This window comes from Hirundo rustica, chromosome 27, assembly GCF_015227805.2.
Source record: "Hirundo rustica isolate bHirRus1 chromosome 27, bHirRus1.pri.v3, whole genome shotgun sequence".
NCBI classification, from domain to species: Eukaryota; Metazoa; Chordata; class Aves; order Passeriformes; family Hirundinidae; genus Hirundo; species Hirundo rustica.
This window is the reverse complement of record NC_053476.1, coordinates 1,158,645-1,178,832: the sequence shown is the minus strand read 5'-3', so window position 1 is coordinate 1,178,832 and position 20,188 is coordinate 1,158,645. Positions and strand designations below refer to the sequence as shown.

General features: G+C 50.9%; 1 protein-coding gene across 1 annotated transcript in view; it reads left to right on the top strand.

The window, feature by feature from the left end:
* The window catches only part of MYO1D (myosin ID), a 162,333-nt gene that overhangs the window by 45,984 nt on the left and 96,161 nt on the right, over positions 1-20,188 (top strand). Inside the window, exons 11-15 of the mRNA XM_040087488.2 lie at positions 27-197; positions 4,777-4,847; positions 6,685-6,759; positions 8,191-8,323; positions 19,360-19,526. Coding sequence (XP_039943422.1) covers positions 27-197; positions 4,777-4,847; positions 6,685-6,759; positions 8,191-8,323; positions 19,360-19,526 — 617 coding nt within the window. The remainder of the gene's footprint in view (positions 1-26; positions 198-4,776; positions 4,848-6,684; positions 6,760-8,190; positions 8,324-19,359; positions 19,527-20,188) is intronic.

The window sequence follows — 20,188 nt, the reverse complement described above, 5'->3', positions numbered from 1 at the left end:
GCACCCCTGTCCTTTGATTCCTGCAGATCGATTACTTCAACAACCAGGTTATCGTGGACCTGGTGGAGCAGCAGCACAAAGGGATCATTGCCATTCTGGACGATGCCTGCATGAATGTGGGGAAAGTCACGGATGAGATGTTCCTCGAGGCCCTCAACAACAAGCTGGGGAAGCACGCGCACTTCTCCAGCAGGAAGGTAACCCACAGAGCTCCTGTCCCCCGCCATCCCTTCCCCCTGTTCCCAGGTGGAATGGAATGAGGAAAAGGGGTTTAGGGGTGGCTGGGCTGGAATCGCTGCGGCTGAGTGTGGGATGAGGAGCTCGGAGCGGCTCCAGCCGCACAGAAACCCGGCAGAGGGAGCTCCAGCACGTCCAGTGCCTCATCCCTTTTATTCCGGGATAAAAGCAGCCGGAGCTCGTGCCTTGACAGATCATGATGTCATCTGGAACCAATCGATGCGCCGGCTCGGCCCACGTGTTGTTCTTCCCAGGCTGCTCTAATACATAGTGACAGTGAAATTATTCACACTCCTGCATTATTACAGCGCTGTGATTTGGGCTTTTTTCATCCTCATTGGCTGCAGAACGTGCTCGTCTCCCGCTGCACCTCCGAGCACCCAGGCCCCTCGCCCGGCTTTGTCTGGGCTACAATGGGCGAATTAAAAGGCTTCATTTATTCCTCACTTGGCAGCAGATTGCAAAATGGTCACCAGCCTGATTAATCTGAGAATCTTTCACACTGAGTAATCAAATAAGGGCCTTTAGTTGATTGATGTCTCTCCACTCAGCAACATTGTCTGACATGTATGGCTCAGAGTGCCGGTCCCCCCCGCTCCCTCCCAGCCCAGCACAATATTTTATGTAGGTCAGAAATACCAAATTAGCCTGGTTGTGTAAGATATGTGCTAAAGGCTGCCTCTGGGAGGCCTGGGATAAACAATGGATCTGGCTGGGGCTGTCTGAGAAGAGGCCAGGATGAAAGTAAACCAAAACCACTTTTTCCTCCCGGATGCTGCTTTCCTTAAATGCCCTTTTGCTGCAGCACACCTGATGCCTCACCTGCCACGTGCACCCGAGCTCAGGGAGCGGGACAGGGAGCTTAATTCCTGTGTTGACCCGGATTTCACGTGCCCAAGCAGTGACATGGAACATTCTGAGAGAACAAAACAAGTGTGAGGCCTGGTCTGGGTTCCTGTTTGAATGCAAACTGCTTCCTTCAGTGCTAGTACTGCTGGGATGGAGTCTGGGATCCTCTGCAGTGGGGTGCTGGGGGACTGGTCCCGTTTCTGGAGCTGGCTGCTCAGTGGATGTAGAGAGAGAGGAGTTTGTTTTCTGTTGTCTTTGCTCCCACATCTGCCCAGGGGAAGGGGCTCTGCCACGGAGGGAGCAGGTGGTCCTTTAGTGCAGCGGCAGAAGGGGATGGAATTTCAGGAGGTGCTATGGGAGGCTATAAAATGAACATTTAAAAATAAAATCTGCTCGTGTCTGTGCCTTCAGGAGTCCCCTCCCAGCAAGGAGACATTAAAGGGCAGCATTGCCAGCTGCAGCGTTCCTCAGCAGGAGGTGGCGTTGTCAGAAACTGCCTGCACAGGCTAAGGGGGAGACAAGGAATCCTGCTATAAATAATGTATATGGAGGGGCTGATGGATCTGCCTGGCTTACTAATTTCTAGTTAAATCGATAGAGCCTTGAAAACTGACCCATAAACCTCTCAGCATAATTATTATTTTTTCTCCCCATCGCATCTCTGCAGACATCCCCAGCACCTCGGAGCTGTTCCTCAGTCCCACCCAGAACTGCTGTGGGAAGCCTGAGCCTTCTGAGGCAGGCTCTTCCAACTTGGATTAAAACAAAGGGCTTGATTCCATCGCGTGCCCTGCCTTTGCAGACTGCAGTGGCTCCCTGCAGATCCTGTAAAGTTCCACACAGACAGGAGCTGTTCCCGAAGAGTTAAAGTGCGTGTGCTGGGAGCAGCTCCCATCCCTCAGCCCAGTTCATGCTCCACTGCTCCCTGCAGAGCAGGCTGCACACAGGCTCCATGTGGAGAAGCTCTGGGGGGCTGTGGTGCCCTAAATAGCCGTGTCCTACTTTGTGCACCCGGCTGCTCCGCGCTGCCGGCGCCCTTGTCCTGGGGAAGGCCAAACGAGCCCGGACAATGCTGGTTAACACTTCCACCAGCAGAATTTGTGCCAGAATGTTGTGTTCCTGGAGCATGGGGTGTCCTCCTCGGGTTTGTCTAATGCCAGTCCAGATGTGCAGATGTGCCAGCTGTTCTGGTGGCCCTTCCCAACATCACCATTTCTATCCTCAACCTCTCCAAGTTCCATTTTTCTGTTGATATTTTACTTTGGAAGGATCAAGTGCAGTGACAGACGGTCCATGAATGCCTCAATCTTCAAATTGTGGAGAGCATCAGTCTCAACAAACTGCTTGTGAAGGGAGGAGTATCAGAAGGTCCATTCCAGTCCACCTGATGATGTGTCTCCCAAGACACTGGACAGTGGTGAATGCCCGAGTGAGGGCCCAATATGGAACAAATGTGTACTGATAACTTGACACGCTCCCATTCTGCAGGGACCTGCAGCCCTGGAACCCCCTGGTCTCCTTAACAGGGTTTTTTGTGTGGTGTTCTTGGTTTTTAAATTGACAGAGAATTCCACAGCTCAGATACTCAAGTGAAGAGCTCCTTCCTCCCTGCTTCCCTCCCTCCTCCTTTCCATTTTAGATGACACCTCTCACCTCCTAGTTTTTAAACAGCAAAACACAGTTCTCTTGGTCTTCCACTGCATCATCTCCACTTTTCTTGCCGTCATCTCTGGGCATTTCTTTCCTAACCTGGGGAGGCTGATTTCCTTGGCCCATCCTCCCAGGGCAGTCTGTCAGCAGGGGATGTGTTTTGCCCTTTAAGCCTCTCCCAGTCCTCCGTGTCCTTTTTGAGATGAAGGAGGGTAGTTAAGATCTCTGCTGAGTCAGGAAGGGACAGTTTGGGGCCCATCAGTTCCTGTGAACTTTCCCCTTTCTCAGTGGGAATCCCTGCCCTGCTGGGGAGTTTCATTTGCTCTGCTTTGCCCTCATTTAGCTCCAGGTGTCTCCTGCAGCCCTTCCCAGGCAGCTCTCAGTGATTGAGTGCCCCCACCCAGCCCCACGACCTTCCCATTGCCCTCAGATTATGGCTCATTTCAGACTCAGGGCAGGCTCCCACAGGATTCCCATCTTTCCAACACCTCTCTCCTGTCTTTACTCAGCCTCGAATGCCGTGAGCTGTCAGTGAGGAGCCTCATGGAAGGGCTCACAGAAATCCAAGCAGATGATCCAATGGACTTGCTGGTCTTTTTTTTTTTTTTTTTTTTTTCCCACTAATTTCAGCTGCTTTGTCCAGGACACACAAGGTTTGGAAAGAATCACTCCTTTGGAAAACACCAAAGAGGCAAACAGCAAAATCCCTGATTTTGTGTTATGGCTCCTTCCAGCCTTTCCAGGGCTGTTTGACCTTTAGGAGGAGCTTGTGCTGCCAGCTGTGCCCTGTCTGATAGCACAGACACGTTTCTTTTGCCATTTGGTATTTTCCCCTTTTATTGACTTGTTGGTTTGAGCTGTGTGTTTGGGTGGCTGGAAAAGACATTTCCCAGCTCTGTGCTGGGAACCAAGCTACAGCAAGAAAAATGGCTTTGTTTTCCTGGTATTGCCTCCTTTCTTCATTTTCTCTGTGTTCTGCTGCGCCTTGGTCATCCATCAGCTCTGCAGCCCCTGATGCTCCCTGCTCCTGCCGTGCTGGACATCCCACACCTCTGGGACCTCCTGGGGACCTTTGTACTCACACTCCTTGGGCTCCTCCTTGAGATTAATTTTGTCTAAAATAAATTCTTGTTTCTTCACCTGTTGTTACGGTTTTAGCCAATCTATTTTGTGTTCTTGGACACAGGTGAATTTTTGGAGTGTATCTCCCTGCTCCCAATCATCCCTCTTGCCCTGCATTTCAACCATGCTAATTTCCTCTTCTATTTCTCCCAGACTTTTTGTGGATAGCAGATATCTGCTCATAGCCCTCGGTGTTGTTAAATGCTGCTTGCAAAGACTTAATTCATCTCCTGCTCCTTTTGCCTATAACAAAATCCTCATTCTTATCTCATACACTCTTTTTAATTAAGCCAACCCTGATGGATTTTTTTGGCTCCTGCAATTCCTGAAGGGATGAGTGTGTTACAGCCACTGCTGCTGAGCAGCTGCCACGTGGGCACTGGGCATCTTCTGTTGTACAGGAGGAATGGGGTGGGAATTCGAGCCTGGAGCAGTGGATTTGCAGGGGGTCCCTGTTTGAGGGGTGTCAGATGACCAGGAGGGATGTGGGACTGAACAAGCCTTGCTGTTGTCGCAGCAGTTAGCCCATTTCTCTGCAGAGGAGTTACACTGCAATGGCAAAAGAACATAAAGGAAGACTTAAAAAAAGTCACCCATTTATTCGTGGGTGCAATGTTTCTCTACAGGCACGAGTATTCTTTTTGCATAATGGTGTTTCTGAGAGAGTATCAATTTCTTCATAAAATTATAGGCTCTTGCAGCTTCATTTGTACCAGCACATGTTCTTACAGTGCATCCACAAAAACATTTTTTCCAGCTGTGGGTTTCACATCTGCACATGCACGTACAAAGTGGAATTCCTGTCGTTCCCAATGCTATCTTGAAGGCAGGTTGCTCTTCCATGGAGCTTGTAAATCCAGGGGTGATGTTTTAATATTTTCCATGGGTGGTATTTTAATGTATGTGAATTTATTTCAGCTTTGTGCCACGGACAAAACGCTGGAGTTCGACAGAGACTTCCGGATCAAGCACTACGCGGGGGATGTGATGTGAGTTCCCTTCAGAAATAGAGTTGCACCTTCTATTTTTGTCTTCCCAGCAGCTCGGAAGTGGCACAATATTCTGATTTACTGCTGCTTCTGGTGCAAGCCAGAATAGCTGTCACACACAATTACAGAGTGCAGCCCCTGCTTATCAATTAAATCTTCTGCTGGTGCCTCGCTCTAGAGAGTGGGAATTTGTACTTGGAGTGAAACAAAAGGAGAGCGAGGCGTAGGGGGTGAGGGGAGAGCAGTGCTCCAGGGGAAGAAAAGGGAAAAAAGGCATCAGTGTTTATGCAGGAAAGCTACAGTGAGCTAATAAAATCTGCTTTAGACATCTGTTTGGTGTGATTATATAACTCTGGCTTTAAATTCTCCAATGAGCTGGAGCAGGCTGGAAGCACGGGGGAGTGATAACCTGCAGGAGGGATCAGGGCAGGAGGGGTGGAAGTGCTTGCCTGGAGCCTGCAGGAGCAAGTGCAGGAGGTGACAGCAGTGGGAAGGGAGAGCGAGTGGAAGGGAAGGATGCACATGGTAGAAACCATTTGCTGGGAAAGCTGTTGTGTGGAATGACAGTGGAGTCATTTAATGGTTTAGAATTTGTGGAACTTCCCATGTCAGAAGAAAGGGAGTTACTGAAGGAATAATTTGTGGTTTCTTTTACCTTGGGATAAATTTACCTTTAATTTCCAAGGACAACCAGTGTGATCAGACTGGAGCCCATGCAGCACAAGCAGGTTATCTTCTGGACTCTTTGCTGAGCAATTCCTGACAGACATCCCTGATTTCAGGGGGTTAGAGGCGAAAATAACAAGGTGCTTTCTTAGTGGTTGAACCTTCTGAACTACCAGTGGCTGACAAATGGTGTTAAAGCAAACTGAAATGTGGAAGGAATCACAGATTGTTCAGGCTCAGATCTTACATGGAGCCTAAGACTTGAGGGTGGGGTGGCCCTCCCCTGGCACAGGGTGCCCAGAGCAGCTGTGGCTGCCCCTGGATCCCTGGCAGTGCCCAAGGCTAGGTTGGACACTGGGGCTTGGAGCAGCCTGGGACAGTGGGAGGTGTCCCTGCCATGGCAGGAGTGGGATTGGATGCTTTTTGGTCCTGTTCCATGACTCTGTGGTTTGAGGGTGGCTCTGTGCAGGGATTTGCAGGTTGTGGGTTGATCCCAGAGCCTGCAGGTTGGGTGCAGCTTCCCAGGGTGGGATCTGGAGCTCAGGAAACATCTGTGTGGGAGTCACTGAATGGGGAGATTTTGGACCTTTTCTGTGAGGACAGAGCGCTGCCTGCCTCGAGACTTGGAGCAGAGATGAAACCCTGAAACAGTGACCTCCTGGTGTTCCTGTGGGAATAGAGGAAGGAAGGAATCTAAAGTGTGTGTGTTTCTGTGTGCAGTGATTTCCAGGGGAGCTCCCCAGTCACTAGTCAGAGTGCTCTGGAATTCAGACTCTCTCCACTGAGAGAGGGGCAGACTGCACAGATTGACAAACAAACCTGAATTTCTCTAGGATTTAACACAAGCACACACTCTCTGTTGGGAGACAGAATCCTGAGTGTAACTCCTGAATTTGGGCCGTCCCTCCCCTGCCCAGGTGTTGTGAGGTGTCTGAGCCAGCACCTGCACAGCCCCAGCAGCTCTCTGAAGCCAGGTGTGTTGTTCCTGTGCTGGGCCCAAGGATCCAAGTGTCACACTGCTCCTGCAGCAATTAGTGATAGGCTGGGAGCAGGGCTGGATCAGCCTCTGCTGTGTCTGTAGGAGTGCAGGGATGCTGATTCCACAGTTACCAGCAGCTCACAGAGGGACTTCGCTACTTTGCAATTAACTCTGGTTTTCCTTTATTTTTAGTTACTCAGTCACTGGATTTATTGACAAAAACAAGGACACTTTATTTCAAGACTTCAAACGCCTCATGTACAACAGGTAAGGATGTTAATGAGGTGAATTTTAGTCTGATTTGTCAGAATCCTTTTCTATGGAGTGATACTCTCAGAGGCTCAGGTTTTCAGTGATTCTGTCTTCAGTGTGTGTGAATAAACACTGTGCTTTGGGATTTGATCTTTGTGACCCAGAGCCTGTTAGCTGAGTATTTCAGGTTAAAGTCCTTATTCTGTACATGTTGATTCTGTTCTGAGGCAGCCTTTAATTGAACAGAATTTAAAGTGGTTTTTTTTTTTTTAAACCAACTGATTGTGCAATCAAGATAGTGCAGAGCTTGCTTGAGCTGCCTGATTTGTCATTAACCCGTTGCAGATTTACCATCACTGCTGTCTGTAATCAGTGCTAAAGATACTGGGGAGCTTTTGTCCACAATAAATATCCTTGGCCCCACCTAAAACACCCTGTTTTGAAAGAAAAAGTGGGGAGGGAGATAGGTTTGAATCCTTTTGTGTCTGCAGTGATGTGAGAAGTGCAAACCATGAGGTCCCGTGTTGGGCAAGGAAAAGTTGCCTTGAGAAGCAGATTTGAAATCCTATCAGAACGTGGGTGGAAGTGCCCACAGAGCTGTTTTTCTTCACCTGGCATTAAACATCTCCTCATTTTGTAACCTGCAGCTTTCAGGGCTCTGCTCAGAGGGCAGTGGGCACAAACACCCTGCAGTGGTGGGCACTGTTCACCTGGGCAGGTGTTAACTTGGTCTGCAGTCCTTTGGCTTGGCTGGCTGTGCTCCCCTGAGCAGTCCCACTCTTCCTGTTTTCAACACTACCCATTGACCAGAAACCTTGCAAAATATTTGCTGTGTGGTTTTATCAAATTTAGCCTGTTTTCTGTGGAGTCTCTGGAAAATCCTGTTCCCAAACACCACTTCCAGCACATTAAAGCCCGTCACAGAGTGGCCATTGGATTGCTGTAAATGTGCTCATTTTTTGTCTGGTCCTGAACTCTTGCCATCCATCAGGGCCAATTTGCCTCAGCCTGAAACCTTCAAAAATACAGGCTAAAGTGTATAAATTACTTTACTCAAGAAAGGTGGAGAAATGCAGCTTGAACACAGATGACAGGGTCTAAGGGAGGGTGGTGTGGGTCTCGCTCTCCTCTGTGTCGATTAAATTCTCTCTGTTGTGCCAGTGAGGCAGCCCCAGCCTTTGATGCATCACTCTGTGGGATTTTCACTGTCCTATTCCTGCACACCCTGATCTGAAGGGAGAATATGCTGGTTGTTTTTCCAGAATGTTCAGTTGTAAGCTTGATCTTGTCCTTAAGAGCACAAGATGCTGTGCCCAGGAGTGTCACCCTGGCTTGGGTGATGCCCTGTGAGCTGGAAGCAGCAGTGGCTCTGGGTAGAAACCAGCTGTTGCATTGTCAGTGGAGTGGAAGTGCTGGGAGGCTGCAATTAAAGAGATTCTCTCGTAGCTCCAACCCTGTGCTGAAGATGATGTGGCCTGAAGGGAAACTGAGCATCACTGAGGTCACCAAGAGACCTCTGACAGCGGCTACTCTCTTCAAGAACTCCATGATTGCACTGGTGGACAACCTGACACTGAAGGTAAGGAATCCACTTTCAAAATTGCCTCTGACTTCTGACAGAGTGAGAAGAGTGTGGCTTCTCCCTGGAGACTTTCCCACCTTCCCATTGCTGCCATCCATCAGGAGCTGAGCTGATCAAAGGCAGAGGAGCCTTGTCTGTGCCAGACAAGCTTTTGGCCGGGCAGGTCTCGAGGGAGGGTCACCTCCATCCCCCCTGAAGAAGGTGGATTTTTGGTTCCTCCATGACCAGTGCATCTTCCACTCATAGGAAAGCCAGTCTGTCTTAGGTGATAATGATTTCATTGAATCACCTTTAGCAAAGCTCTTTGGGCAGAGGGCCCAGAGGATGCTGTTCAGGGTGGAGAGATTCCCTCTGGCTTCCCATGCCAACGGGAATGCAATACAGACAGACCTGTGTGAGTTCCTGCTTTCCTCCTCTTTGCCGTGCCAGAGGCTGAGGAGGGAAAGCTTTTATTTCACCAGATATTTCAGTTTTATGGTAGAAGGCATTGCTTGGGCAGGCAGCACGTTGTGTGATGGAAGGCGGGAAGGGAATGCTCTGGGAAGGGGCTGTTGGAGCAGCGCAGCCGAGCGAGTTCATGTGAGCTGAGATCCCTGGGGAATACTGGGGTGTTACTGGAGCTGGGTGGCCTTGCTGAGTCCTGGCTCTGGGGTACAGCCCACAAGAGATGAACAGAGAGCCCAGGCTGCTGGGGTGTGCTCACAGTCAGAGTAATTAAGCAATAGGGAGCAAAGTGCCCTGAGTGTCTTCTCGGGAGTTGTGGGAGCAAAGCAAAAAGGTCAGAGCACATGGCTGTGCTGGCTGTGCACAGGGAGAGAGCTGCCCTCAATTCTTGTCTGCAGAGTTAGACATGGAATCACTCCTGAGTTGTAGGGTCTCCCCAGAGGTGCTGGCACTGCCCAGAGGGTGCTGGCACTGCCCAGGATCCCCAGGGAATGGTCCCAGCCCCAGGCTGCCAGAGCTCCAGGAGAAGTTGGACAATGCTCTCAGGGATGCACAGGGTGGGATTGTTGGGGGGTCTGTGCAGGGCTGAGGGTTGGACTGGATGATCTCTGGGGTCCTCCCAAGTAAGGATATTCTGTGATTCCATGATTCTGTGTTTTTGCATTCCTGTACTGGAGTGGGTTTGATCTCAGCTCTGCAGGAGGGTCTGGCACCCACCAAAGCTGCCTGGAGGGCCCAGCTGAGACAGCCCAGCGGGGAGCAGAGCCCCGTGGCTCCCCCCAGGGTGTTTCACCTCAGTGCATCTGTGAAGATTCCCCTGTGAGCCCAGCCCAAGGCCAGGCCTTGCTAAAACAGGCACCAGTGGTTAAAATTGGGAGAGTGCCTGTGCAGGCAAAGAGGAACTTTCCTGGATGGCAAATCATGGGCTGCGACCCTGGTGGGGATGGGGACAGACTTCAGTCTGCTTCCCAAGGAGCCAAGATTGATCTGATCCATCTTCCAAATAATCTGCTGGCTGGCCCTGACCTGAACCTGGGACAGGTGTCAGGAGCTGCCAGGAGCCCAGGGAGCTGCTTTGTGTTGTGAGAGGAGCAGCTGTGGAAGGAGAGGTTTCTCCTTGGTGCTGCTGGCTGTTACTGCAGGTCTGGTCCTACAGAGTGGCCATGGCCATCGTGCCCAGTCCGGGGTGGGGAGCCTGAGGCAGCCCAGGAGAGGCTTCAGGACAGCAGGAATCTGCGGGGGTGTTGTGGGGAGGGCTGTGATCAGGGCACAGCAGGGAGCTGGGAGTGGGCAGCTTCAGCCAGCATCCATGGAAAAACTTTCTTTCCTTGTTTACTGGAAAAATGATTCCAGGCCACCTGGTAGGTGTAAAAATAGAATAGTCCAGAGAATGCTGTGCACTGTGGTGGTTTGAACAATCCCTGCAGCTCCCAGCAGGGCATGGAGAGTTTAAGTCCCACCTTATCCATCTTGGATCAGTGGGAACCAGCATTGTTCACTGAAGGCTGCCTGGCTTGGGTGGAATTAAATTTCTACAGTCCATTTATCATCAGTATCTCCATCACAGCCTGCTCCAGGGGTAGGCACAACCAGGAGCCGTTTCCAAGTCGAATTCATTGGGAGGTTCCTGTGTGAGTCTCAGTGTAGTCCTTTCCTATTCTTTACCTGTCCTAAGCTTTCAGTGAGAAACTTGTATTGAAGCTGTTGGTGTTTTCCTGATTTTCTGTTGAATAGCAATGGAGAAAAGATTATTTCATTAGTATTGAGTTATCAGTGCTGATAAGCATGATTTAAACTCATCATGTTCCAAAGCCAGATTTCACAGAGTCACAGAATTGTTCAGGCTGGAAAAGCTCTCTGAGATTGAGTCCATCAGATCCCCAGCAGGGCCAAGGCCACCACTGACCCATGTCCTCAAGTGCCACATCCACACCTTTTTGAACACTTCCAGGGATGGGGACTCCAGCCCTGCCCTGGGCAGCCTCTTCCAGGGCTTGACAAAACTTTCCATGAAGAAATTTTCCCAAATCCACCCTGAGTCTCCCCTGGCCCAGGCTGAGGCCGTTCCCTCTCCTCCTGTCCCTGTTCCTGGGAGCAGAGCCCGACCCCCCCGGCTGTCCCCTCCTGTCAGTTGTGTTGGAGCTGTGTTGGTGAGACCCATCCTGCAGCCAGGCTTGTGTCACTTTAAAGGGTCTAAATTTTGTGGAGATTCCTTAGATAAGGCTCCTGAACACAACCTTTGTGTACTTCAAGCAGTAAATCAGAGTGCAGAGAGCTTCTGTCTGGCTGCTCTGCCCTGAGCATCTCTGTTAGGTGACTTTTGGGGTGGTTAATGATGTGCACATGTCATTAGCAAGCCAATAATTGGGTATTCAGGCCATGCCAGCAAGATGCTGGTTGAGCACAAAGAGCTGGATGCTCTGCCTCAGGTCACTGCCAGTTTGGATACTTGGCTCTTCCTTCTGCTGGGGCTGGAACCACTGCTGGTGAAGCCACTGTCTGTTCTGGGGACACCATCGCTGCAGTTCCAGGTGCTCTCATCCTTCCCTGGGGCTGTTTCTCATTTTTCCCGTGCTGAATTTGGGAGTGAAGTTGCATTAGTAGGGAATCAACAGTGACACTTTGCGTGTCTTGGCTGTGGCTTGGACCCTGCAGCACATTTGTTGGGAAGCCTGTGGTCACAGCTGACAGAAACAGCTCTGAACACAGGGTTGCACAAACTGCTGAGATCTAGGGACGTTAGAGGAATTAGATTCCTTAGGGGAGGTAACACCACTTTGTGTTATTCTCAGCTGTTTCTCAAAACACCAAGCTGCAGGTAGGCTGGAGTTTTGTGCAGCTTGAGCTGATGGTTTATTGACGTTACCTGGTGTGCCCGGTGCAGGCAGTGCTCCTTGTCTCACCTGGGCTGTTCTGCCTCAGTGCTTCTCTGAAAGCTCCTTTAGACCACATTTATATGCTCAATTTCTGTAGTCCTCCAACAGGATGGCAGCCCAAGAGCTCCTCTTCATTGATACTCATGCTTGGCCTTCCTGGAAAGCTGCAGGGTTTTTGCTTGTAGCAAGAATATCTTTAAACCCGTCCTTTGAGGGAATAGTCTCCAAAAAAGCCAATTTGGTGGGCAGGAATAGCAGTAATCTTAGAAGTTTAGAATTGTTAAGGTTGGAAAAGACATTTAATTAAGATCATTGAGTTCAACCATCAGCCAGCGCCACCAGAATATCAAAGTCTGTGGTTACAGTAGCTGCAGCATTAGTGGTTATTTAACTTTTCTGCTCTTTAAAATAACAACCTTTAAAATTCTCTTTTGTTGCTATTCCGGTTTAAACCTGGGATTGGTGGTGAAGCAGAGCTCTGCAGTCTCTGAGAGGAGGGGCAGGTGTTGTGGTTTCTGGGATGTCTCAGGAGCTTCCCCAGGGTCAGTGCCATGCATTGGTGTTGTTAACAGTGCAGGGGCTGTTCTCACATCTGGTTTGAATTTCAGCTTCTGCAAGCACAAGTCCATATGGAGACACTGGAAATGTGGCTGGAAATGCCACACCTCCAGTCCTGGGGCAGTTTTGGGGCTCCCATAACAACAAAAACACTGAGGGGCTGGAGCATGCCCAGAGAAGGGAGTGGAACTGGGAGAGGGCTGAGCCTGGAGAAAAGGAGCTCAGTGGGACCTTGTGTCTCTGCACAACTCCTGACAGGAGGGGACAGCCGGGGGGGTCGGGCTCTGCTCCCAGGAACAGGGACAGGAGGAGAGGGAACGGCCTCAGCCTGGGCCAGGGGAGCCTCAGGGTGGATACTGGGAAAATTTCTTCACTCAAAGTGTGGTCAGGCATTGGCACAGCTGCCAGGGCAGGGCTGGAGTGCCCATCCCTGCAGGGATTTGAAAGCTGTGTGGATGTGGCAGCTGGGGTCAGGGATCAGTGGTGGCCTCGGCAGTGCTGGGAATCAGCTGGATTCGATGACCTCAGAGAGTTTTTCCAGCCTGAACAATTCTGTGACTCTGTGAAATCTGGTTTTGGAGCACGCTGAGTTTAAAATATGTTTATCAGCACTGATATCACAATGCTGCTGAAATCCTCCAGATTTCCAGAATCTTTTAGGCAAAAGCTTCTCATAGGTAGAAAAAAATGCTGTTTTTTTCCAAAACGAAACCACTCAAAACAAAAACTGGCTTTTCCACTTGCTGCGTGCCATTTCTCAAGAACGTGTTTCACTGCCCAAGCTCTCTTCTCTGTGGTGGATTATTTTGGCTGGCTCTTTTGTAAATCCTCACAGGGGAAGCCCTGTGGCTGCCCCAGCTGTGACTGATGATCTTCTCTGGGAACTCTCTGGACATGCATCTCCTCCTTGTTTCTTTTCTTTTTTTCTTCCTCCTCTGTAACTCCTTTTGTTTGACTCTTCCTTCCATCTCTCCCCTCTCCTATCCAGGCTGACAGGCTTCACCTCTGCTAAGTTGTAATGTCACCACTGTGATGGATTGGACACACCCAGCACAGATTTGTCAGTCCTGTCCCATCCCTTCTCTCATGGAAGGAGCTATAAGTAAGAAAAGAAACCCCTCAAGAAAGTGTTTGTTTAGGGTGCAATGGCTTAAAACTGGTTTGGTTTCTTTTTAACACTTAAAAATCTAAAAATCGCTCAGCTTGATTGAAAAAAAAATAAAATGAGCTGCAATTAGACATCTAAAGAGCTTTCAAAGCTGGGGCCTTTGTGTCTCTGCATTTCAGTTCTTCCCTTTACAAACTGCAGTTCTCTGACAGCAAGAATAGGAGCTGCATAATTATCCCCCTGAAGAGCTGGGGCTGGGGGGATTGGAAGCATGGAATAATCTACTTTAGAATTTACTCCAGGAGCTGTCGTTTCTGAGAGGCTTTAATTACACTGTAATTGCTCTGATAGATGATCTCCTGTCTGTGCAGGCACTTCCAATTCCTGCTTTCCAAAGGATTTCAGCCTTTTTATATCAAATGCAGGCACAGTCACTGCCCTTTGTGCTGGACCTGAAGTCACACATTTGAGGGGTTTTGCATTTTAGAGTGGCAGAGCTGTGCCTGAGCCCAGCCTGTGCCGGGGGTTCAGTGGCAGCACCGAGGAGCAGCTGAGAACTGGCTGCTGTTGTGTCAGCAGTGAAGCTGTGACGCTTCCTGGAATTCGTGCTCCTGATGACGTCCAGAGAAGCTGTGGCTGCCCCGTCCCTGGAATTGTCCAGGGCCAGGTTGGAGCCACGTGGGATTGTGGAAGGTGTTCCTGCCCAGGGCAGGGGGTGGCTCTGGGTGATCTTCACAGTCCCTTCCAACCCAAACCATTCTGTGGTTCTTTAATTTGGATGCTCTGTTCCCAAGGCAGTGCAGTTCTGTGAACTGAATGTGGAATATCTGTGATATCAACCCCCTCAAGGGATTTAGATGATTTATATTCATCCTGCCAGCAGATGCAGCCCAGGGCAGGTCTGGCCTGGCACCATCTGGTGTTGGTGACCCTGCTCCTGACACGCAGAGAGGTTTGTCCTTCCTGGTGTGGATGGGGAAGTGGCCCAGGGTGAAGATCAGCAGGTGGGGAAGGGGAAAAGTGCTCTCCATTCACCTTCACAGCTCTGGGCTCTTTCCCAGCATCCAAGTCCAGGTGTAATTCAGAGTTCTCTGTATAACCCACATTTCCCTAAGCAGCTCATTCCCAGCCAAATGGGAGCCAGGTTTTAGCAGATCAGGGCAGCCACACACACAGCGAGTTCTGAGAGCTGCCAGGAGACTCTCGAATGAATGAAGAGAGCCTTGGAAACCTTCTCACCTTCCATGCAGAGAGGATTTCCAGGAGAAAGCCAAAAAAGTGAATATGGAAATATCTTAAATCTCTTAAAATTGTACCAAGTTATTATGTGTCTCCTTGCTCTCCTTTAGGAAAGGAGAACAAGTGTCCTTGGGATGGGCTGAGCTGAAAGGAATGATCTCTACAACTGTCTGACGGGAGGGTACAGCCAGGCTCTGCTCCCAGGGAACAAGTGACAGGAGAAGAGGAAATGGCCTCAAATTGTGCCAGGAGAGGTTTAGATTGGATATCAGAAAAAATTATTTTACTGAAAGGCTTGTTCAGCCCTGGCACAGCTGCCCAGGGCAGTGGTGGAGTCACCAGCCCTGGAAGTGTTCAAAAACGTGTGGATGTGGGACTTGAGGACATGGTTTTGTGGTGAACTGATGGGGTGTGGGAAACAGATTTGTAGAGGATTCTCAAGGCCTGACAGAAGGCTCACATAGTATATATCTGTGTGCAAACTCTGAGATAAAATGTGCTGACTTAGAAAGGCCGTGGAATAGGACAGACACTGAGAGAGAAATAGAACTGGAAACAAGTTTCAGATGATGGCCTTGCAAATAGAATAGATACTGTGGAGAAATAGGATTATGAAAGGTGCATTGTAGTAGGACCCACAAGGGGTAATTTTAGATAATTGGCTTTAAGGCATTAACAGCATTGTGTGGCAAAAGCTGATAGGCCAAAAAACACTTATAATGCACTGTAATTAGGAAATAGTTTGGCTTCTGATTTTGAGAGTGTGAATTGTAACATCTGGACTGTCTCACCCTTCACATGAGACTAAAAATGGAATAAAAGTCTTTAAAACACCTCTCAGGAGCCCTGTCTGTGGGTCAGAAAAAGGGATAATCCTCCAATGGTGCTGCTGGATCAGCAGTTGAATTTGATGATCTTACAGATATTTTCTAACCTTAGTGATTGAGTGTGGATTGCCACGGCAGAGGAAAGTGCTCGGTGGTGACCTCGGAGACAGCCCTGCACAGAACGGAGCTGTCGCTCAGCTGCCTGGTGTCACATCATGGAATCATCATGGAATGGTTTGGGTTGGAAGGGACCTCAAAGCTCATCTCAGAATCACGGAATATCCTGAGTTGGAAGGGACCCCCAGGGATCACTGGCATCTGCACAGACACCCCAACAGTCCCACCCAGTGCGATTGTCCAGTGCTCCTGGAGCTCCTTGTGCCCTGACCGTTCCCTGGGGAGGTGCTGCAGTGCCTCATCACCTCGCTGCACCCCCTGCCGTGGCAGGGACCCCTCCCACGGTCCCAGGCTGCTCCAATCCCCGTCCAGCCTGGCCTTGGGGAAGCCGTGGTGCTCCTTCCTCCCCCTGAGCCCCTCCTCTGAGGAGGGTGCTGCCCTGGGCTCCGCAGGGAGCTGGGCAGAGCTTCCCTGTGTGAGGGACAGGAGCCAGCCACGGCTGGGGGCGAGCGGCTCCTGACACACGCGGGGAGCGCTGGAGAAGGGAGATGGCGCAGGAAGGGATGCTGCCCACACATCCTCCTGTTCCTCTCTCACTCCTCACACCCAGCCCTGCTCTGCGCTGCTGCCAGCAGGGTGGGCAGTGCCAGGATGCTGCCAGCTCCTTGTGGGTGCTTGGCTCAGCTTTTGCTGTCTATTCCCACCCCAAGGACAGCCTTCCTGGAGGAATCACAGCCTGGTGCTGCTGCTCCCATCCTTAGGGAAGCAGGGAAACATTCCAGCCCAGCAGCTCCCCTGGAAGATCCAGTGGCTCGTGTCAGCTTTCAGGACAGGAGGCTCTGCTTTCCAAGGCCTCCCTCTCTCGGCTCACACTCATCCCTGGGCTGGTCGTGGTGCTGCAAAGCTGCAGGTTGTGTCAGGACCAGCCAGGACAGCCACGGATGATCCTGTTCCCTCAGCATTACTGAAGGGAAATGGCACTTTGGGGCCTGTCATATTACCCTGAGATGGGATAAGTGACCTCAAATCATAGAAATAAGGCTGAATAGACAAATCACAGAAAATGGGCTGAGAGGACCTTGGGAGTGCACCTAATTCACCTCCTGTTTGAGAATACCTCTGCCTGTATCTTCCTTCTGTATCTCCCCACTGATGGATGTTCCCTCCTTCCCACAGGCATTCTGTTCCCACTCCTTGTTTTCCTGGAGTTTAATTTGAATTTTTTTACTGTGGTTAAAGCCATGACTTCTTTGTCCTAAAGGTGAATGTTTGCATTCTTCATATCTATCCTTTAAATACACAAATTCTTCCACCAGGGGGGTTCTGTGCTTCCTTGGTCCTTCTATGCTAAATCCACAATTCCTCTGAGTCACATTTGCTGGATTTTTGATCTTTCTTGTTCTTTCTTGCCCTGACCCACATTCCCACTTGAACTGCAGTGCCCTGGCTGCATGAGATGCTCAAAAAACTAGAAATGTGTTGGGTTTTTTGTCTTGCAATTTTCCTGTTCCTGTGCCCTTTCCTAGAAAAACATGGAAACGTGAGTTTGCCTCACATCAGCTGGAGCTCCTGCATCTCTTTAGCACCAGGGTCAAATCAGTTTTTCATTCTTTATCAACCAGCTGTTTCTGCTGAATGTGGAACTTTGCATTGGCTCTCACTAAATTCATCCCTTTTTTTCCTCCAGACCGTTCCTCCCCTTTGTTACCACTGTGGGTTCTTGAGGCCATCCAGGAGTGCTGGAACAGGACAGGCTCCTCTGGAGAATTCCTGGGCTTTCCCTTTTGGGATCCCTCAGGTTCCTTGGGGAAGTGTTCGAGGTGGTTTCACAGCCATTTGCTTCATCTGCTCCAGATTGCTGAGAGCGCCCTGCTGGTTATCAGCCGTGGTTATCAAAGGTGACCTTTGTCACGTTAAGATGTCACCCAGGCTGTTCTTCTCCCTTTATCCCATGTCAGAAGTGCCTTTGGAATGCTGCAGTTTGTGTGGATCTGTGATGTCCTCTGAAGGTCTCTGGACCTTCTGAGCTCACTGGGGTCCTCTTGGAGTTCGTCTGAGGCTGGGTGTGCTCTGCCAGCCTGCAGGATGTGCCTTTTGCAAGGGCTACTTAAAGAGTTTGGTCTATTAATGTTAGAAGAATACAATTTGAAAAGCCACGGTGGGAAGAAATGAATGAACTCCAAAAGCCAGTGGGATGAAAATACACAAGTTTAAAGGCTTTGTAGCTACCCCTCACAGGCTGGTGCTGGTTACAGATCACATTGGCCTAAACAAAAACTACCTGTAATCTCATAAAAATGAAAGTAAATGTCAAAATGCTCCAACAGACCTGTGAGGCTTATCTGAGTGTGCAGGAGGGCTGGCAGGGAAAGGAGTGTGACCCCGTGGGACTCACCTGGACCCAGGGTCAGCCCCAGCAGCACCTCTGCAGGGTGGGGTAAAGCCACCCATCCCATCCCCATCCCCATCCCCATCCCATCCCCATCCCCATCCCCTTCCCCATCCCCATCCCCATCCCCATCCCCATCCCATCCCCATCCCCATCCCATCCCCATCCCCATCCCCATCCCCATCCCCATCCCCATCCCCATCCCCATCCCCATCCCATCCCCATCCCCATCCCCATTCCCATTCCCCATCCCATCCCATCCCATCCCATCCCCATCCCCATCCCCATCCCCATCCCCATGCCCATCCCCATCCCCATCCCCATCCCCATCCCCATCCCCATCCCCATCCCATCCCATCCCCATCCCCATCCCCATCCCCATCCCCATTCCCATTCCCATTCCCATTCCCCATCCCATCCCATCCCATCCCCATCCCCATCCCCATCCCATCCCCATCCCATCCCATCCCCATCCCCATCCCCATCCCCATCCCATCCCCATGCCCATCCCCATCCCCATCCCCATCCCCATCCCCTTCCCCATCCCCATCCCCATCCCATCCCCATCCCCATCCCCATCCCCATCCCCATCCCCATCCCCATCCCCATTCCCATTCCCATTCCCCATTCCCATCCCATCCCATCCCATCCCCATCCCCATCCCATCCCCATCCCCATCCCCATCCCCATTCCCATCCCCATGCCCATGCCCATCCCCATCCCCATCCCCATCCCCATCCCCATCCCCATCCCCATCCCATCCCCATCCCATCCCATCCCATCCCATCCCACCTTCCCTGCCCCTGCGGGTCCCAGCTGGTGCAGGAAGAGGAGCCCACGTGCTGGTGGCCTGTGTTTGTTCTGAGGAAGGGGTGGGCTGGAGGCAGCTGGGTTTGGGGCTCCATCGTTTCCGTCGTTCAGCCGTGTTGGAATTGGGGGTGTTTGACCCTGCTCAGCACAGATAAAAGTGATGGAGTGACCAGGCTGCTTTCAGAGGTGCTGCAGGCAAGGCATATCCAACAGGGCAGTGAATTCCATGAATTCCATGGGTTTGATAGCTCTTCTGAGGACTGATGATGTTATCCTCAGAGCAGGAGAGGAGGGGAGGTGGGAGGTGGTGCTGGGCGGGCGCACAGCAAAGGCCAGGGGAGCTCCAGTGGGGACGTGTGGCTCCTGTAAGGGGTCATGGCAGGGTGTGAATGAGGGGAACACGGAATCACAGAATCCCAGAATCAGCCAGGGTGGAAAAGACCTTGGAGATAATGGAGTCCAACCTATGACCCAACACCACCTTGTCACCCAGACCACGGCACTGAGCGCCACTTCCCGGCTTTCCTTAAACGCTGCTGCCGTCACTTCTGTCGAACCTTCAGGTTCCTGCTGAGCCGCCAGGCCTCGTGGGCCGAGCTCCCAGTGCAGGAAGGGTTGTGTCTGCAGTGTTCTGCCGGGGTGACCCTGCTGTCATCTGTCCCCAGGAGCCCTACTACGTGCGCTGCATCAAGCCCAACGACAAGAAGTCCCCGCAGCTCTTCGACGAGGAGCGGTGCCGGCACCAGGTCGAGTACCTGGGGCTGCTGGAGAACGTGCGGGTGCGCCGGGCCGGCTTCGCCTACCGCCAGACCTACGAGAAGTTCCTGCACAGGTGAGAGGCTCCTCGGGGTGTGGCTGCTTTAAATCAGCTCCTGGATAAGCAGAAACACATCCCACAGCCCCGTGGATGCTCTGGCTCTCCTGTGCCGAGGTGGCTGCTCTGGTTCAGCTGCGCTCAGGTGCTTGTGCTGCTCAGGCTCGACTCCTTGTCTGCTGAAAGTCGCTGGCTGTGTTAGTCTGCAGCAGGAATGTGTAGTGAGGAGCTTCCCCTGAGTATCACCCTAAAACCTCAGCTAATTAACTGGTGTTTTCTCTCCGAATTGTCTAATTGTTGCAGCAAGATGCAGTGTGTCTGGGGGAGCACGTGATGGTGCACGGTGACGTCATGTGGGGAAAAAAACCCTGGACTTTAAAACTGGAAGTCTGAAAAGGGGGATGGTGTCATGACCCCATTAAATGTGGTTTTGATTCTTCTTGCCCTCCTAATTCCTACCAGACTTGTGACAAATGACATGTTTTAGACTGAAATTTGTCTTAAGGCTTCACTAAATTAACGTGGGCCCTGTGAGTTCTGCCTGCTCTGATGGAACAGTGAGTGGAGGTTTTGTTCTGTTATTAAATCAGGTGAGAAAAGGGCTGTGAGAGTAGAAAAAAATTAAACTATCCAAGCAGGTGGGATGTCATGAGTCAGAAACAAAGTGCTGGTGAAAGATC